The sequence below is a fragment of the Triticum urartu genome, chromosome 6A, assembly GCF_056163025.1.
Source record: "Triticum urartu cultivar PI428250 chromosome 6A, HENAU_Tu73, whole genome shotgun sequence".
In the NCBI taxonomy this organism is placed as follows: domain Eukaryota; kingdom Viridiplantae; phylum Streptophyta; class Magnoliopsida; order Poales; family Poaceae; genus Triticum; species Triticum urartu.
This window is the reverse complement of record NC_141878.1, coordinates 599,103,252-599,120,031: the sequence shown is the minus strand read 5'-3', so window position 1 is coordinate 599,120,031 and position 16,780 is coordinate 599,103,252. Positions and strand designations below refer to the sequence as shown.

Here is a 16,780-nt window from a genome sequence, read left to right as displayed (position 1 = left end):
GCGTCGCCGCCGCCGCCGCCACCACCCATATCGCCGATGCCCCCCTCCGGAACCACCGCCGACATCGTCGCCGCCGCCGCCACCACCTAGTTCAGAGAGAGGGAGAGGACGGAGAGAGTGCAGCGAGAGGGGAAAGGGTCAGATCTTGACCCGCACCCGACCGACAGCGGCCGTTCTGACAGGGGACGGGCCGTTAACGGCCGTCAGCGCGCGCCGGGCGTCAGTTAGCCCGCGTGGCAACTATTGGCGGGCCCAACCGGTCAGAATAGGGGTTAGCGCGGGCGAAGCGAGCGATTACGCGAGTTGGTAGTTTTTTGCCACGGCTTAGGAAAAATTTGGTAGTTTTTCGCACAAAAACGTAGAGTGGTAGTTTTCTGTCACGTTTCCGGCAAATGTGGTAGTTTTTGGTTAAATACTCGTTTTATTGACTCATATGTCGGTGAAGCGGGACCAGTGGCACAACCACCCACACCACGAGCTTGAAGAGCGCCAGATAAGCGTATATTACATGGATCGTTAGTTCCATCTTTTGTAAGTGTGATTGTCTTCACACTGCAAATTGGAGACTTTGGATCTACTGTCATCAGAATTATGTTTCTTGTGCTTAGAATTCAAGAATCAATGTGCGTGTACCAGTGTAAACAATGCTTGCTGTATTTGACTGCAAGTGCGCACTGTATTGTCAGATGATATTTATGACTAGTCTGAGCTGATAGAGCCAGATATGTTATTTTCTATTATGAATTGATCTTTTTCATAATGCTTTGAATGTTGTTTCCTCTGTACTGTTTACAAAGAAATAACTTGTTTTAATCATGTTGGCTGACTTATTTTGGTCATGCTCTTTATCATCCCACTGGTGGTCGCTTGTTACATCTTACCAAGAGGATAATCTTTGTGATGAACCCGTTGGTCTTCAACTGGCAGTGGCACACAGGTCAGCAGCCCAACGCTTGCTACAAGCCATGCCGCACCAGCGTGCAGAAGTCAGAAGACCAATGGCAGAACTTAGGCTAAACTCATATAAATTACCTTTTTTTCGACAAAGGGTGGACTTTATTGACTCAATATGAAGCATCATGAAGAGGATACAAACACAAGGAGCACACACCCGAACTCATATAAATTACTAACTGAGACAGAATTTACAAGTCAAAGAAACCTCAAACAAACTACTAGTGTTACTTCACCAAAAAGCTCCAGCTACAATCCTCTAGCGCTGATACATGATTTGTCAAGTTGACTGACTTTACATATGACATTTGAAGAAACACCATCAGCACATAAACCTGGCATGGGGTGCAACGGATCCAAGCCAGAACATGGAGCAACAATGTTCTTGTTTGCAGATTCTTCATAGATCCATCAGCTCGCTGTCTCTGCTTGACTGTGGTTTTTGCCTCTTCTCTTCCATTTCCTAACCCTCTTTCGCTTTGCCTCGCCATCAGTCTTTGGATCCTGAAGGAAACATGTTCTCATCAGTGCTTGTTGTCATTAGGTATTCGTGTATTATCCACATGCCACGGCAGAATCGAATATACGTGCAATGGGCCTCACCGTGTACGAGCCATCCACGTCCCAATACAAATCAAAATAGGAGCTACAGCAATAAGGAATCTGCTATGGGCTTCATTGTCTAAGAGCCTATCTAAGCTTTAATTGTCACATTATTTCTCATCTGTCTTACTCTCAGTGTATCAGGCAACTCCAGGCTTGTTTTAACAGCATAAATTGTAACCAATACTTATGCGAGCGTGTTCCTTAATGATTACATATACCTCATGTCAACCAAAGTTTTAAATAGTGTGCTAAGCCTCTTAGCGACAGACCTCTTCTAAATGCTATAGCGTGCTCTAGCGATGCTATAGCGGGCTATTTAAAACCATGATGTCAACTGATAATGGTATGTAGCAATGATTACCTGATTTTGATCAGCTGGTGGTTGGGGCTTTGGTTTCTTTTTCTTGCAGGATAGTGGGTTCGGGCCCTGCAGAAGGACACACATCAGCATTTCATATTTCAAAATGTTAATGATGTGCAGTATATCATAACGATCAATGTACTTGTGCATAGGAAAATATACTGAAAACAGTAAATTTAAATATAACCTTTGTTTTGTTCCTTTTAAACTTGCTTTTCTCTGCAACTAATCTGGGTATGTTTCCGTCGACAGACGTCTTTCCTTCTGATGAAGCTTTTAGTAGCTTCTTAAATTCTGATTTTTCCATATGTATACGCTTCTCCTCATCCAACTGAGCAAACTTGAGTTGTTGCACAGAGGGTTGCTCAATAAACAGGGAGTTCATCAGACCATATATCATAGGAACACAAGGGACCTACAGCCAAGGAAAACGGACATGAGCACATTGCAGCAGAAGTAGTTTTTAATATGTCATAATACATTTTGCTAGTTTTCAAGTAGATACTATCATACTTGTAGGCTGTATTATTGATCCTGAGCAGATTATTTCACCAAAAAAATAAGAATATAAAATGGTAAAATTAGAATGCTAGATAAGTGCAGCGAATCTTCATACCTCCCGTAGCTTAGCCCGGAGATTAGAATCCTGGGTGGCAACAGAGTAGTGTTCCGCATTCTTATCACCTACCAGCGACAGAATACAATCCACTGCACTGACCACTTTTTCATGCTCGCAACTGAACGCACCAACAGAAGTCCACAGAACAAGCAATCGTCAGTTCCTCGAGCTAATCAAGTCACGATACAGTAAGGCTATCCTGAATGGATGCAGTAGCAGTAGTAGCACCAGAAAATCATACAATCAAACTGACAAAACAAAACCAAGTTGATCCAAAATCCCGTATACGATTTCAGAGGTGGCAAACAAGTTTCATACTGTACTTGGGTTTAATGTAACCAAACTAACCAGTGCCAAACCACAGAACTAACAGTGAGGCCTCGAGTTATATAAAGTTATAATCCATAATTCAAATTCCACCTGGGTTCCCAGAAAGCCCAGAACAAAATTAGATGTATCCTCTATCATCGGGTAACTAACATGCTGGAACTAAGTGTGCTACTATATTTGAAACTGCAAAACAAGCTACCGATCTGGGGCACCCGGGGCTGCCTTCCTGCTGGTGCCAGGCTCTTACACTAACCCTGGCCTTCTCTTCTTCATCCCAGCGCCATCCCATGGTCAATGGGGCCGTGGACACTGTAGCCCTGAATGCTTACCACACCGAGCTGGCCGGGGCATTCCCGCCTGATCCGGTGCCGGGCAGGGACGATGGAGGCCGATGGCCGGATCCGGCGTGGGACACGGTGGTGGCCCGGGGAGGGAGCGACGGCGCCGAGATCGTGGGCACGCTTGCCGGTTGCGGCGGGAGGGAAGGTTGGGATCGAGGGGAAGGACTGTGGTGTGGTTCAAGGGCCTAGGAAGCAGTGGGAGAAAGTTGGGGGCGTTTTGCATTATTATTATTTTGAAAAATCACGCGGGGGGGGGGGGGGGGGGGGGGAGCTCCCCACCTGAATATATTTCTCAAGTTTGTAACCCATTGTTTGACTGATTACAAGGTGAAATTACATAAGCACATGTAATCGTGATAAGAGGTAGGAACGCCATGAGGAGGCGGCCTGCTTTTGCTCTGTTTTCTTCATCCGGTCCAGAGCATGACATCATCAATGATTCTCCTAAGGGTGAGGATACTGTGGTGCTTTTGCTGCTTGAAGGTCATAGCATTTCTGAAGTCCCAGATCTTCCATAGAATAATGAGGAGGATGGAGTGCCAGATTGCCGCATCCAGCTCAGAAGGGAGACATCAGTCCCAAAGATCGTCGATGTTGGCCGAGGGGGAAAGCCCGATCCGTTGCCATATATGGATCATTACCATCTCTTGTAACCGTGGCTGTTCTCACAATATCGTTGGAGATTTAGACTCTGCTGTCATCAGAAGTATGTTTGTTGAGCAGTTAATGTGCTTGTGCTGCTGTGATTAGACCTTCTTTGTTCAAGAGTTAATGCTTATTGTATTTGCCTACAATCGCACTTTGTATTGTCCAGATGATATCTATGACTCTAATAAGCTAACAGGAGGAGTTATGTTCTTTTCTGTTATGAATTGATCCGTATTATGAATATATATTTCTCTATTTGTAAAGAAATGACATTTTGGTTATGCAGGCTCGTCGCACCTGTACAGTGGCAATGCACTCTGTCATGCCAAGCGGAATGTAGAGACCTGAAAGTTGAAACCGACCTGCCAGTATGTAGGAATCAGATGGTTGATTTCTTCATAAGGAAAATTTATATGATGAAACTCATATAAATTACTAGCCAGGACAAATTTTACAGTCCAAACAGCCTCAAACAAATTACTAGTGTTACTTCGTCAAAAGAACTCCTGCTACAATCCTCTAGCGACTGAAGATGCATGATCAACATTACTAACACGTTAGTTTACAATTTGGTTACTATTCTAACCAACACAACAGGCCAAATCCAGAGACAAGTTTGGAAGAGAGTGGGAAGATTAGTCAGCAGGCCGGTGCCGTTTGCAATTTTTAAGGAAAGTGGTCACGCAACCTTCGCGGTTCATCAATAATCGCTTCGGAGTACGTCCATACTATGACAACTGCATCTTGAAACCAATTTTGGCCTCAGGTGGGTAGGTAAAGGTCAAGTCGTTGGGTATGCCATTTTTTTTGCTTGGAAGAGAGTGGGTGAGTGGCTTCTGAGGCAGCCAAGAACGAGACCAGCAGCCGGCCGTTCTTCTTTATCTAATGTTTAGACATCGCGACAACTCGTGCGTTAGCGTCGTGTCGTGTCCGGTGTCCTTCGGTTTAACTTATTGTCCTGTTGACATTTTTTAATCCTACCTCTAATCAAAATTCTGATTGTAATCCCTATTTATCCTCTTATTTGATCGCGGGATGAACACCCATTGTGCTATTTTCTCAAGCTTAGCCCCGTACCATTCTTGCCTCAAACAAATCCACCGACTCTGAATCCCATCGCCCCACCAAATTAATTTGCACCTCTATGGTGTTGGCGATGGCATCGAGCACCAGGGAGGAAGATCGTAACTCACCCGTTGTGAGGAATGCTCCTCCTCCACTGGTGACCACAGAAGCACAGATGATTGTGGCCATAGGCCATGACCATTGCCAGCAGTTGAAGGATGTGTTGAGCAAGGAGGATCCTTCCACCATGGTAGTCGTGATGGCCTCATGCAACCAGACTCCTAAGCCGCCCAAGCCTCGCTCACCGGTCATGGATTACAGGCTGCTAGCAGTGGCCTGCTCTGGCTCATGGAAGAAACTGCAATCATTTCTCAACAGAGAAGACCGTCAAACCTCCAGCGACGGGGCCATCGGAAGCTCGGCTATGCAGCCTGCTTTTGGTGACGAAGAAGCTCATCTCAGGGAGTCTTTCTTGGACGGGGTCACCATGGACGGTGACACTTTTCTCCATGTGATGGCCACCAACAGTAATGGTGAGAACTTGGAGGAAGATGGCTCCATACGCAAGAAGGCAGTAAGTCTCCTGTTCGCGCAAAACAACAATGATGACACGCCCTTGCACTGTGCTGCACGGGCGGCGAAATTCGAAATGGTGCATTTTCTCATTGATCTGGCTAGCAAGGATCAAGATACAAGCAGAGTGAAGGCACTGCTAGAGACGGAAAACAAGAGTAAATGGACAGTCTTGCACGAGGCGGTCCGCAGTGGGAACAATGATATAGTCGAATTGCTCAAGAAGGAGGATCCAGAATTGGCAGGTCTTCCGAAAACTGGTACTTCTCCGTTGTACCTAGCCATCTTACTGGAAAATATAATCATCGCGGAAACACTCTACGAGTTAAGCGGCGGGAAAAGCGGCAGTAATGACAGGAACCTTTCATACTCTGGACCAGATGCACAAAATGCATTGCATGCTGCTGTTCTCCGAGGCAAAGGTACACTTTTCAATGTTTAAATCCCGCATATTTTTTCCATAGTGTAAATCACTGAGTGATACTCCTGCCCAGGGGCGGAGCCAGAATTTTTTGTCATTGGGTTCACTCATTAACTCATTATAAAGATTTGGTATGCTATAATTAAGTGTAAAGTCTAATTTTAAACAAGTTTAAGCAAGAGTATAGCACTAAAAATAAAATACATATGCTATTACTTATCACAAATTGGGTTACATTGAAAGCTGAAGTGCAAGACATACCTGTTGGATGAAATTATAAATTGAGTTCCTTACATATTATAAATAGAGTAATACCAAAAATAGTTTGCAGCTCTGGTTGTAGCTTCTCATCCTCCTAAAAACATTAAAAAATGATAAGTTAGTTTGAGAAGTTTAAAAACAAGTATCATCAAGCGAAAGAAGTTGTAAAGTCACTCAAATTTTAGAGTGTCCGCTTTTGATTTTCATCTACTTAAAAGGATCAAACACCAGATCATTACTAGTGGCAGAAAACATATCTTTCTCCGCATAGCAAATTAAACAATCATTGATGAGCCAATCATCAATTTTATTGTGCAATTTTTTTCATCACAACATTCGTAGCTGAAAAGCATCCATCCACAGATGTTGTGACAACAAACAGTATTATTACTAGCTTTAGAAGTTAATAGCCCAGAGGAAAAGTAATATCTTATTTGTCCGCATCATTAGTTTGGACTAAATCTAAGTTTAGTATCTCCAATTTCTCTTTCTGGATAATCCAAATTAAGCGGTAACATTTGAAGCCCCTTATATAGTTATAAATGTATCTTATCTAGTTCCTTAGAATTTCTCGTGTACTCAATTTTATTTTCCTATAAATCAGATCATAAGGCAACTTGTCTTAATTAATTCCTCTTTGTATAGAATGCCTCAGAAGACTACTTGGAGTCGTATTTGGTGCACTTTGCCTACCTCTAATGGATGACCTCAATCTAGTGATCAGTTTATATCTGAAAAATACTATCTTATGGCCTAGATCAATCAAAATACGGGAAATAACAATTAGAAAAGTACACCATGTTTAATGGAGAGGAGATCTGACGATGCGACTCGGTATCTTGAATTTTTGGTTTATATTAGGCGGCAAGGTTGCCGCCCAGACCCACCCTTGTCGGCGGGGCTCGTCGCCGGCTCATGGAGGAGATTGGGAGAGAGTCGACCAAGCGAACGGCGAAAGGTCGTGCTGCTGGCGGCTGCCTGTGTACGCGTACATGTCTACAGGAAAATAGGAATACCTAGAAGGGTCACGAAGCCACGAACTTGCCTGGCAGGCTGGCACAGATGGAGTTCACTTTACGGGCTTTTGGGCTTCTTGCGTTGCATTGTAAGTTTGATGGGTTCAAGCCCTATTTTTCACTGGGTTCATGCAAGTACGTATATGTGTACATATACCCGGCCAGGAAAAGTCGTTGGGTTCAACTGAACCCAACGCCATTACGCTGGCTCCGCCCCTGCTCCTGCCTCTGATTAGGGAGTACCAGGGTACCATGAAAGTTCCCTGAAAAAATAGCGCGCTATATAGAAAATTGTCTCGCTAAATAAAGTAGTATACAATGTCCTGTTAATAGCATGCTATAGCACGATGATAGCCTAATTTAAGGAGCAACGCTATTTTGTACAGCACGCTATTTTTTACCTTGTAAATCTCGGCTTAACATACTGTTTTTCTATCTAGTGGTTTTTGTGAGATATGTACTGTTTAGCATATACCTGGGTTATGATTGTTAGTGTTTTATTGTGTTCGGGTATTTTATCAGTGGGACTTGTTTGAAGAATATTGATCTTCTTTCACTCGGTCTTTTTACCACAACCTATAGGTGGCTTCATTTTCATTACTGAAATCAGGGTGAACTCACTTTACAAAAAGAAAAGAAAAAGGAAAAGATAATATGGTGGGATGGACTTGGTCGGGTGGGACTTATAGGAATGGCCAGGGCCGCAGCATGACCAGTTGTTATGGCAGTTAGAGCAACTCCAACGCGCCGACCCAAATGGACATACCCTTTGTCTGCTTTTTGTTCGTTTGGGTCGGCTTGTCCACCCTCTTCTGCGTTTGGATCGGCCGTGCACCCAACGCGCAGAGCCAATTCTTCGTCCCCACACGATTTTAAAAAGGCTCGTGGCCACAGATCATGCCAGCGGCCATGCATCGCCCATAGTTCATGCCGACGCAATGTCAGCCTCCAAAAAAACACCACACAGTTCATGTTGGCGCGCTTACCAGCACACAAAAAGGGGTGGGACTTCAACCATGCCGCCTCGAACCAAGGCCTCTTCCTCGGGGAAACCGTGCTCAAGTCCACCTTCGTGATCTCCACCCTCGTCATCTTGCAAGCTGACGCCATTTCTTTTGCCTTGGTCTTGGCATTGGCGGCCTCGATCTCAAGCATCTTCTTTGCTTCTCCGCCTCCATCTCAAGCTTATTCGCTTGCTTCTCCGCATCGAGCTCAAGCCTCCTCCTCTGGATCTCCATGAAGGCCATTTGCTCTTCTTTTTCTTGCCGCCGCTTCTCCTCCCTTGTGTCATAATGCCTTCCAAAGTTGCATGCAATGCAATCGACGCCGCATCGCGCTTGTTCTCTTTCTTGGAGTTGGTCTTCCCTTGCGCCGCAGCCTCTCTCCCTCACCATGGTCCTCGACGGCTTCCTCCACTCCACGCGCCTTGATGGCGGCATACTGCGCCTTGAACTTCTCGTCCCCGTTGATGACCGTCAAACAATGGGTGAGGTTGAAGGACTTGTTTTCATGTTGGGCCTTGAATGCCTCCAAAGCTTGGAATGCCTACTAATGAATAGCATGCAAGCACATGAGACATCCCTCGATGTTCTCAAGGGTGGCACAAAACTTGTTGCACTCTTGTTGTATCACCCTCCAACGCTTCGAGAGGTACACCCGCCCACGCTTGCTCTCCATTCGGTACTGCGTGAACTGCTTGTGTTCATGAAATTCGTGATGAACACGTAGCCAAAAGGTTGATGCCTTTTTTCTCGGCGCCGACCTTGAGGTCTTGTCCAATGTCCCTCCAACATTCATAAAGGAGCGTGTCCTCATCCTTTGTGTATGCCTTCGTCCGCTTCCTTTGGCACTTCATGTTCGCATTGGCTTCGGTGGAGAGCTCATCTTCGAACAAAGGCTCCTTGTCGATGTCCACTTCATGTTCTTCTTCTAGGCCGTAGTCCTCCGGGATTTCGTGGTCAAGCGGGAAGGTGCTCCCATGCCATCTTGGCCTTGCATGAAGGGGTCGGCCATGCCACCATGACCTTGATCAAAGGTGTCGGCCATGAAGGGGCCTTGGCCGTCTTGGCTTTGGGTCTCATCGTGATCGAAGGCAGCGGCACCCACACCGCCATCAAAAATGATGTTCTCGACGATGGAGTTAGCCGTCTCGTCGTTTGTGGCTGGCATTCTGTCGAACGGGTTGTGGCCGTCGGGATGCGTGTCGCCTAGGATCTCCCACGGGCATTTCCTCTGGCCCCGGTGGATGATCCACCGGTCGCAGGTGTGGCATTGAGGTCGATGGCCATGGGCGCGGGTGTGGCTGGTGCCACCACGCTCACCTCCAGTGAGCATTCCCCGGTGAAACGGGAGGCTTGCGGGTAGGGATGGAAGCCAGGAATCGGTGGCTTGGGAGATGTGCGCGGCAACTCTGGCATTGGCACACGAGGAAAGGCCGATGAGCCCATGCTGGCCGCGGCCACGGCGGAGGCGATGAGCCCGTGCTGGCCTGGGTTTAACCCTAGGTAGAGTAGGGTCTCCCTCGTTGCCGCAGCGACTCAGGCAATGTTTTCCTCTTGTTGTGCAGCGGCGGACACGACTTCGAGCTTGCGTTCTTGCGCGTGCCTCCGGACCTTCCTCTTGGCCGACTGCACAACCCACTGCTCGTCCGTCGACGGCTTCGTCTTGGTCGGCATAGCCGTCTTGCGAGCGGCACAGGGCTTTCCTTTGGCGGAGGTGACGGAGGCGATGGATGCGAGGCCAGCGGCGGTATCGAGGATCAGCACATCATCCATGGCGAGCGGTCGGGAGCGTGAGCGGGGTGGCTGTGCCGCCAACTGGCGGGCCAGGGGAAGAGTAGGCGGGCGTCGCGCGCATCCATTTCGTGTCCGCACCGACGCAAAAGAGGCCCAAATTGGGCCGGGAATGGGTTGCACGGTGAACGAAAAGCGGAAGCGCGTCAGAATGGGCTGGCGCGTTGGAGTTGCTCGAGCGGAGTATCGTCGGCCATGTAGGTGACGCATTCGGTGGGCTGGGTAGTAGGACTGGTGGTTGAAGATAAAAGGGGGGCCATGCGATCAAGTTCCGATGATAGCTAGAATTTGACTAAGGATTCGCCTGCACTTCGAACAGATCCATATATTTTCTGTCACAACAGCCAGAATGAAAATTTGGGTAGCACCGTTCATGTCAGTCCTGTAACTGACCGCAGCTCACGAGAGTTTAAATTCCGATACATGTGGCTGCATCCCATAGGTACGTGGTGACAGCTGCCTTCTGACTATGAAGAGATGTGAGTAGCACATTATCATTTGCTGCAAAATTTTGTTCAGCTTTTAGGAAACATGGGTCATAAAATGACAATTTTATAAACGTAGGCAAGTACATAACACTTTTGTCACACATGTCTTGAAGACAAAACGTCAGGTGTTTGCTTTCTATGATGTAAAGCCTAGCCCTTGCGACTTTAAGTTTTAACTCGACCAAGAACTATAACGGTTATTCCAAACCATATAAGACAAACTTGACCTGGTGAGCAGTGTTTCTGCCCTCTCAACACTTCCATATTATATTGATATTTCTTCATGAATCAATTGGAATTCATAGCTAAGTAAAAGGTATATAATTTAGCTTACAGGTTGAATTAATATACCCTCGTATTGCAGGATGGACAAATTATGACTGTAAAATTTTCGAGCATTTTCTCCCTTTCCTGAAAAAAAATTGTGTAGGCAGAGCACTCACATGACATAGAACTGGGCAGGCATAGAGGCGATACTTTTAGTTGCTGTTAGACTACTGGTGACGATCACCCGTCCCGACTTGTCCTACGCTGTTCAACAGGCCTGTCTCTTCATGCACGCTCCTCGCACCTCTCACTACAACCTTGTCAAGCGCATCGTACGTTATCTCAAAGGCACCCTAGACTATGGCTTACATATCTATCCATCATCACCCACCACTCTTCTCGCCTACTCCGACGCAGACTGGGCCGGCTGCCCCGACACTCGACGTTCTACCTCTGGGTTTTGCATTTTTCTCGGGGATAATTTGATATCTTGGTCGTCGAAGCGACAACTTACTGTTTCCAAGTCCAGCGCTGAGGCGGAGTACCGGGCCGTTGCCCACGTCGTCGCTGAGACGGCTTGGTTGCGGCAGTTATTGGGAGAGCTTCATCAACCCATCGCCAAGTCTACTGTGGTCTACTGTGATAATGTCTCTGCGGTTTATATGTCGGCTAACCCCGTGCAGCATCGACGGATGAAACACATCGAGATCGACATACATTTCGTCCGTGACAAGGTTTCTTTGGGCGAGGTGCGCGTGTTGCATGTTCCTACTTCTTCTCAGTATGCAGATATCTTCACCAAGGGACTGCCTACTGCCAGTTCAGGTCCAGTCTCAACGTTCGATCATCCCACGATGAGACTGCGGGGGGCTGTTAGACTACTGGTGCTGGTCTCCCGCTCAACCGACTTGAGCCAGTCATGCATGGCTTATCCTGCCGCCATTGCATGGCGCATGCAGCGCAACCTCCCATCGATCTAGGATCACCTGTTGTATTCTGTTAGTGCTGCGTGTGTATCTCCCTCTCCTCTCACTGATGTAATCTATATATTTATGACCCCTTGTGGATGAATACATGTGATGCATCCCAACCTCATCTCAGTTCTCTACAGTTGCTTCTGTTTCTGTTTCTCTCATATTGATTAGTTTAACTGATAGAAGCCACTTGTAGGTCTTACAGAGATGGTGTTAGGATGGAACAACAACCTTACAACACAACAAGATGATAAGGGAAGTACACCTCTTCACTTAGTTGCATCTGTACTGTCTCAAAGTGACCTACGAGCCATTAGTTTGCTTCTACTGCAGGTCAATCCAGATGCATTGTATCAAACGGACAACAGCGGGTCATTCCCCATACATGTCGCTGCATCCGTAGGTGCAACACTTGCCATCAGTGATTTTGTTAAGGAGTCACCCAATTGTGCTGGTTTGCGTGATGCTTGGGGGAGGACATTTCTGCATGTCGCAGTTGAAAAGGGGGAAATGTGGACAGTCCGTTCTGCTTGCAGCAACCGATTATTATTATGGATTTTGAATATGCAAGACAACAAAGGAAACACGGCCATGCACCTAGCTGTCCAGACCAAGAGGCTTACAATGTTTGATGCTCTATTCGGGAATAGACAAGTAGACTTAAATTTAACAAATGAAAAAGAGGAGACCCCGCTAGATATAGCACATCGCAATCACAATATTTCTAACGGATTATGGTATTATAACCAGGTAAAGTACACGCAAGTTCACTTCATTTTTAAGCAAAGGCTTTGAGATGAATGATAACAATTAAGGATTATGTGGTTCAACTTTAATTTGTTTTGATTTTGTAGAACAGTGAAGTGAAAATATACGACACACTCGTACTTGCTGGTGCCAAACGGGGTGTTTATCGCCAGGATTACTTTGAAGAGAACAATATTATCCAGTCAAGAAATGGTGGAATACGTCAACTGGATCAAGTGAAAGAGGGGACACAAAATCTATGTATTGGCTCTGTACTAATTGCAACTGTAACATTTGGTGCAAGTTTCGCCATGCCCGGAGGTTATAGAGCTGATGACCACAATAATGGAGGCACACCAACACTTTCGGGAAGTTATGCTTTTGGTGCATTCGTGCAAGCCAATGCACTTGCCTTTGCTTCTTCCATGATAGCTACAATTGCTCTTATGTCTTCTGGATCTCCCATACACAACCCTCGGAGCCGGGAAATGCATATAACCATGGCCTTCATTTTCATGTCAGTTTCGATTACTTGTTTGGTGGCTGCTTTTGCACTTGGTAGCTATACAATGTTAGCTCCCGTTGCTCATAAGACAGCCGTCATAGTCTGTGTCTTAAGTTCTCTGGCATTGCTTTATCGTAATTTGGAAATAGCAATCAAGAATTCTATTCTAGGAGCACCATTCTGTAGGAGAAAAGGGATATTTCACGGGATAGTCTGGACATTCCCATTGGCAGCATTCACATTCGTGGCCACTATTATATTTCAACTTTGGCCCATAGCAGTCATCTTTTGTTTGACTGCATTAAGTCACACCCGTGGCAAAGGGGAACCAGCAGCACAACCACCGACACAGCTAGCTTGAAGAGGGCCAAAATGGCGTATTACATGGATCCGGGCAGTACCATCGTTTGGAATGTGGCTCTTTTCGACAAAGGAGTAACTATGTTTCTTGAGGAACTTCAATGAATTGTCTGAATGTTCTGTTAAATTAAACATTTCTTTGTTCAAGAGTGAATTTGCTTGTACCAGTGCTACTGTAAAAAAAATGCTTACTGTATCCACCTGCAGCTGCATTTTGTTATAGCAGCAGCGCCTTATTTTAAAACGCGCTGCTGGTAAGATTCTGTGTATAGACTTTTCCCTAGTAGTGTGAGGATGATAGGGTGACGCAATTCTATGGTTAACATCATACTTAGCAAGCATCTTATGGAAAGCACCATGAATAAAGTGTGAACCACCATCAGTCATTAAATATCTAGGGACTCCAAACGTTGGGAAAATAACTTCCTTAAGCATTTTAATAGATGTGTTGTGATCAGCACTACTAGTTGGAATAGTTTCTACCCATTTAGAAACATAATCAACAGCAACCAAAATATGTGTATACCCATTAGAGGAAGGAAAAGGTCCCATGTAATCAAATCCCCAAACATCAAATGGTTTAACAACAAGTGAATAATTCATAGGCATTTCTTGACCTTACCAATATTACCTATTCTTTTGGCATTCATCACAAGATGAGACATACTTACGAGCATCCTTGAAGAGAGTAGGCCAATAAAATCCAGATTACAATACCTTATGAGCAGTTCTATCTCCAGCATGATGCACTCCATATGGTTCGGAGTGACATTTCTGTCGGATTTGTCCCTGTTCATGCTCAGGTACATAACGTCTAATAATACCATCTACTCCTTCTTTATAAAGATGTGGGTCATCCCAAAAGTAATGTCTTAAATCATAGAAGAATTTTTTCTTTTGTTTGTAAGTAAAGCTAGGTGGTAAATATTTAGCAACAATGTAATTAGCATAGTCAGCATACCAAGGAGTACTATTAGCAACATTTATTACAGCCAACTGCTCATCAGGAAAACTATCATTAATAGGTAGTGGGTCATCAAACACATTTTCAAGCCTAGACAAGTTATCAGCTACTGGGTTCTCAGCTCCTTTTCTATCAACTAGGAAAGTTGCTCGTGCGTTATAACAGGAGAAGAAAATTCCCTCACCCTCCCACTAAAAGAACATAACATGCAAGGTGCAAGAAGAACACCAGGCTACCAAAATGTGATAAGATAAAAGAACTTCCGTGACTTCATTCACTGGCATGTACTCCATTCTTAAATATAAGTCTTTGTAAAGATTCCAATATGAACTACATACGGAGCAAAATGGGTGAATCTACACTCTAAAATGCATCTATATACATCCGCATGTGGTTAATAGTGAAACCTCTACAAAGACTTACATTTAGGAACGGAGGAAGTATAAGCTAGAATAATTATGGGAGAAAATCAGAACTGATTGAAAAATAAAAATAAACAAACTTTGATAACATTTAGTAAAATGGTACATTTGTTTCAACTATAGGTTTAGTTTTAACTAACACTAACAAACTAAGAGTCTAAACAACTCACACAAAAAGAAGAGGGAGAAAATAAGGGTTTGGTTATTATTGAGTGATAATTAGCGAATCTACGTCTATGCTCCGCTACGAAGCAAGTGCAGTTGTCATGAACCAGGGTTGGTTGGTACCCTACAAATAGTTTCGGATGTGGTAAACTATATCTAGAAAAGACATATTTATGGTCAGCGAAACAAATCAGGAAACATTAGAAAACTTTAACCAGAAGCATCTATAACACCATAATACTTTTGTCTTTCAAATCTGATAACACAAACAAATTTAACCAGAAGCAGGTCTAACACAATCTTTTTTGTCCTTTTTCTAATCTAAAAACACAAATGAATTTAACCAGAACCGGAAGCATCTCTACCATATAATCCATTTGAGCATTAAGTTCCACCAATCTTCCTAGGAGGCAGGCTGCAAGGAGTGATACGCAGGGGCAAGGGCATGAAACAAAAGCGACAGGATTTCCATACACCAGGTGAAAAACAAGAGCTCGTGAGCAAGGAAAGAGTTATTTCTAAAACAAGGTCCTGTGAAAGGTTTATGTAAAGTAGGAGGGAGAAGGGCTATTTTATTGGTGATGACACGGCCTTGGCCCCAAGTCGCCACGGTCGTCTCCTGCTCAGCTCACCCATCCCTCCCCTCTGCATTCCTTGCTTGCTCTCGTCGTTCTACATATACTCATCTCCAGGCACAGCTTGGACGCACACTCCTCTAAGCAGCTACCACTACATGCGTACATTTGCAGTCCAGCCAGCCCCAGTTGATCGTCTCTCATTCCCTCTTCCACCTCGTTCGTGTTAGTGCTCAATGGCGTCCAGCAATGGGCTGGCAGCCCCGAGCTCGCCCGTTGCGGCAAATACTGCTCCTCCACCAGCGACTACCATGGAGCCCAAGATGGACGCCGGGCTGCTAGCACTGGCCTGCTCTGGCTCTTCCCACGATCTGGAATCATTCCTCGACGGGAAGCCAGCGGCCTACACCATCGGAAGCTCGGCGAGGCAGCCACCTTCTCTGTACGCGGTTACAGTTGAAGGTGGCACTCTTCTCCATGTGGTCGCCGCTAGCCATGGCGACTCTGAGGACTTACTGAACAAAGCTAATCTCGTCTACGGCAAGGCACCCAGCCTCCTCTTCGTGCAAAACAGCCAGGGAGATACGCCCCTGCACTGTGCTGCACGGGCGGGGAACCTCCCAATGATGTCTCGTTTCATTGATCTTGCTGATGGTCAGGGCATTAACAATGGTAAAGGGCTGCTGCAAACACAAAACAAGCTCAAAGAGACAGCCTTGCACGAGGCCGTCCGCTTTGGGAGCAATGATATGGTCAACTTGCTCATGACCCATGATCCAGAATTGGCCACTCTTCCTGAAGAAGGTACTTTACCGTTTTACCTCGCCATCTTACTGGAAAATGGAATCATCGCAAAAACACTCTACGAGTTGAGCGGCGGGGTTCTTTCATACTCTGGACCAAACGGACAAAATGCATTGCATGTTGCTGTTCAGCAGAGCCAAGGTACCTACTTTTAAATCCCAATTTCACCTACCATTTTTTAGATATATAGTACACTTTCTCTTCCATAATTCTTGTCGTTGTTTACATCAATTTTGACAAATTTTAGATAGCTAATATCCCGAGAACATGTATAAATTAACCGTATTCAAGCAATTTTTTTACTCCTATGTCGCGGGTATCAGATTTTGGAGTTCTCCCATGGATCAATCACATAAAAAATAGAGAGAAGTCGATATTACAACCATGAACTACCGTCAAAGTTTAGTATACAATCCTGAACTTCAAAACCGTCCACTTCACAACCTCAAACTTCGAAAACCAGACAAAAACCAACCCTGGGCTGGTTTTTGACTGTTTTTGATCGGTTTTGACTGGTCATCA

General features: G+C 45.3%; 2 protein-coding genes and 1 pseudogene across 2 annotated transcripts; 2 read left to right on the top strand and 1 right to left on the bottom strand.

Moving 5' to 3' along the window:
* Nucleotides 1-1,365: 1,365 nt before the first annotated feature.
* On the bottom strand, nt 1,366-3,159 carry LOC147967048 (uncharacterized). Its single transcript, XM_087531023.1, has 5 exons — nt 3,083-3,159; nt 2,538-2,658; nt 2,109-2,336; nt 1,922-1,987; nt 1,366-1,458 (listed from the first exon to the last, which is right to left on the bottom strand). The coding sequence occupies exons 1-5, from the start codon at nt 3,157-3,159 to the stop codon at nt 1,366-1,368; spliced, it is 585 nt and encodes a 194-aa protein (XP_087387149.1).
* A 1,792-nt stretch (nt 3,160-4,951) lies between these two features.
* Nucleotides 4,952-13,329, top strand: LOC147967047 (uncharacterized). The gene is made up of 3 exons (XM_087527450.1): nt 4,952-5,919; nt 11,913-12,466; nt 12,571-13,329. Exons 1-3 carry the CDS (start codon nt 5,004-5,006, stop codon nt 13,327-13,329), a joined length of 2,229 nt encoding a protein of 742 aa, XP_087383576.1. The 5' UTR covers nt 4,952-5,003.
* A 2,361-nt stretch (nt 13,330-15,690) lies between these two features.
* On the top strand, nt 15,691-16,495 carry LOC147967046 (uncharacterized; annotated as a pseudogene).
* The last annotated feature ends 285 nt before the right edge of the window (nt 16,496-16,780 follow it).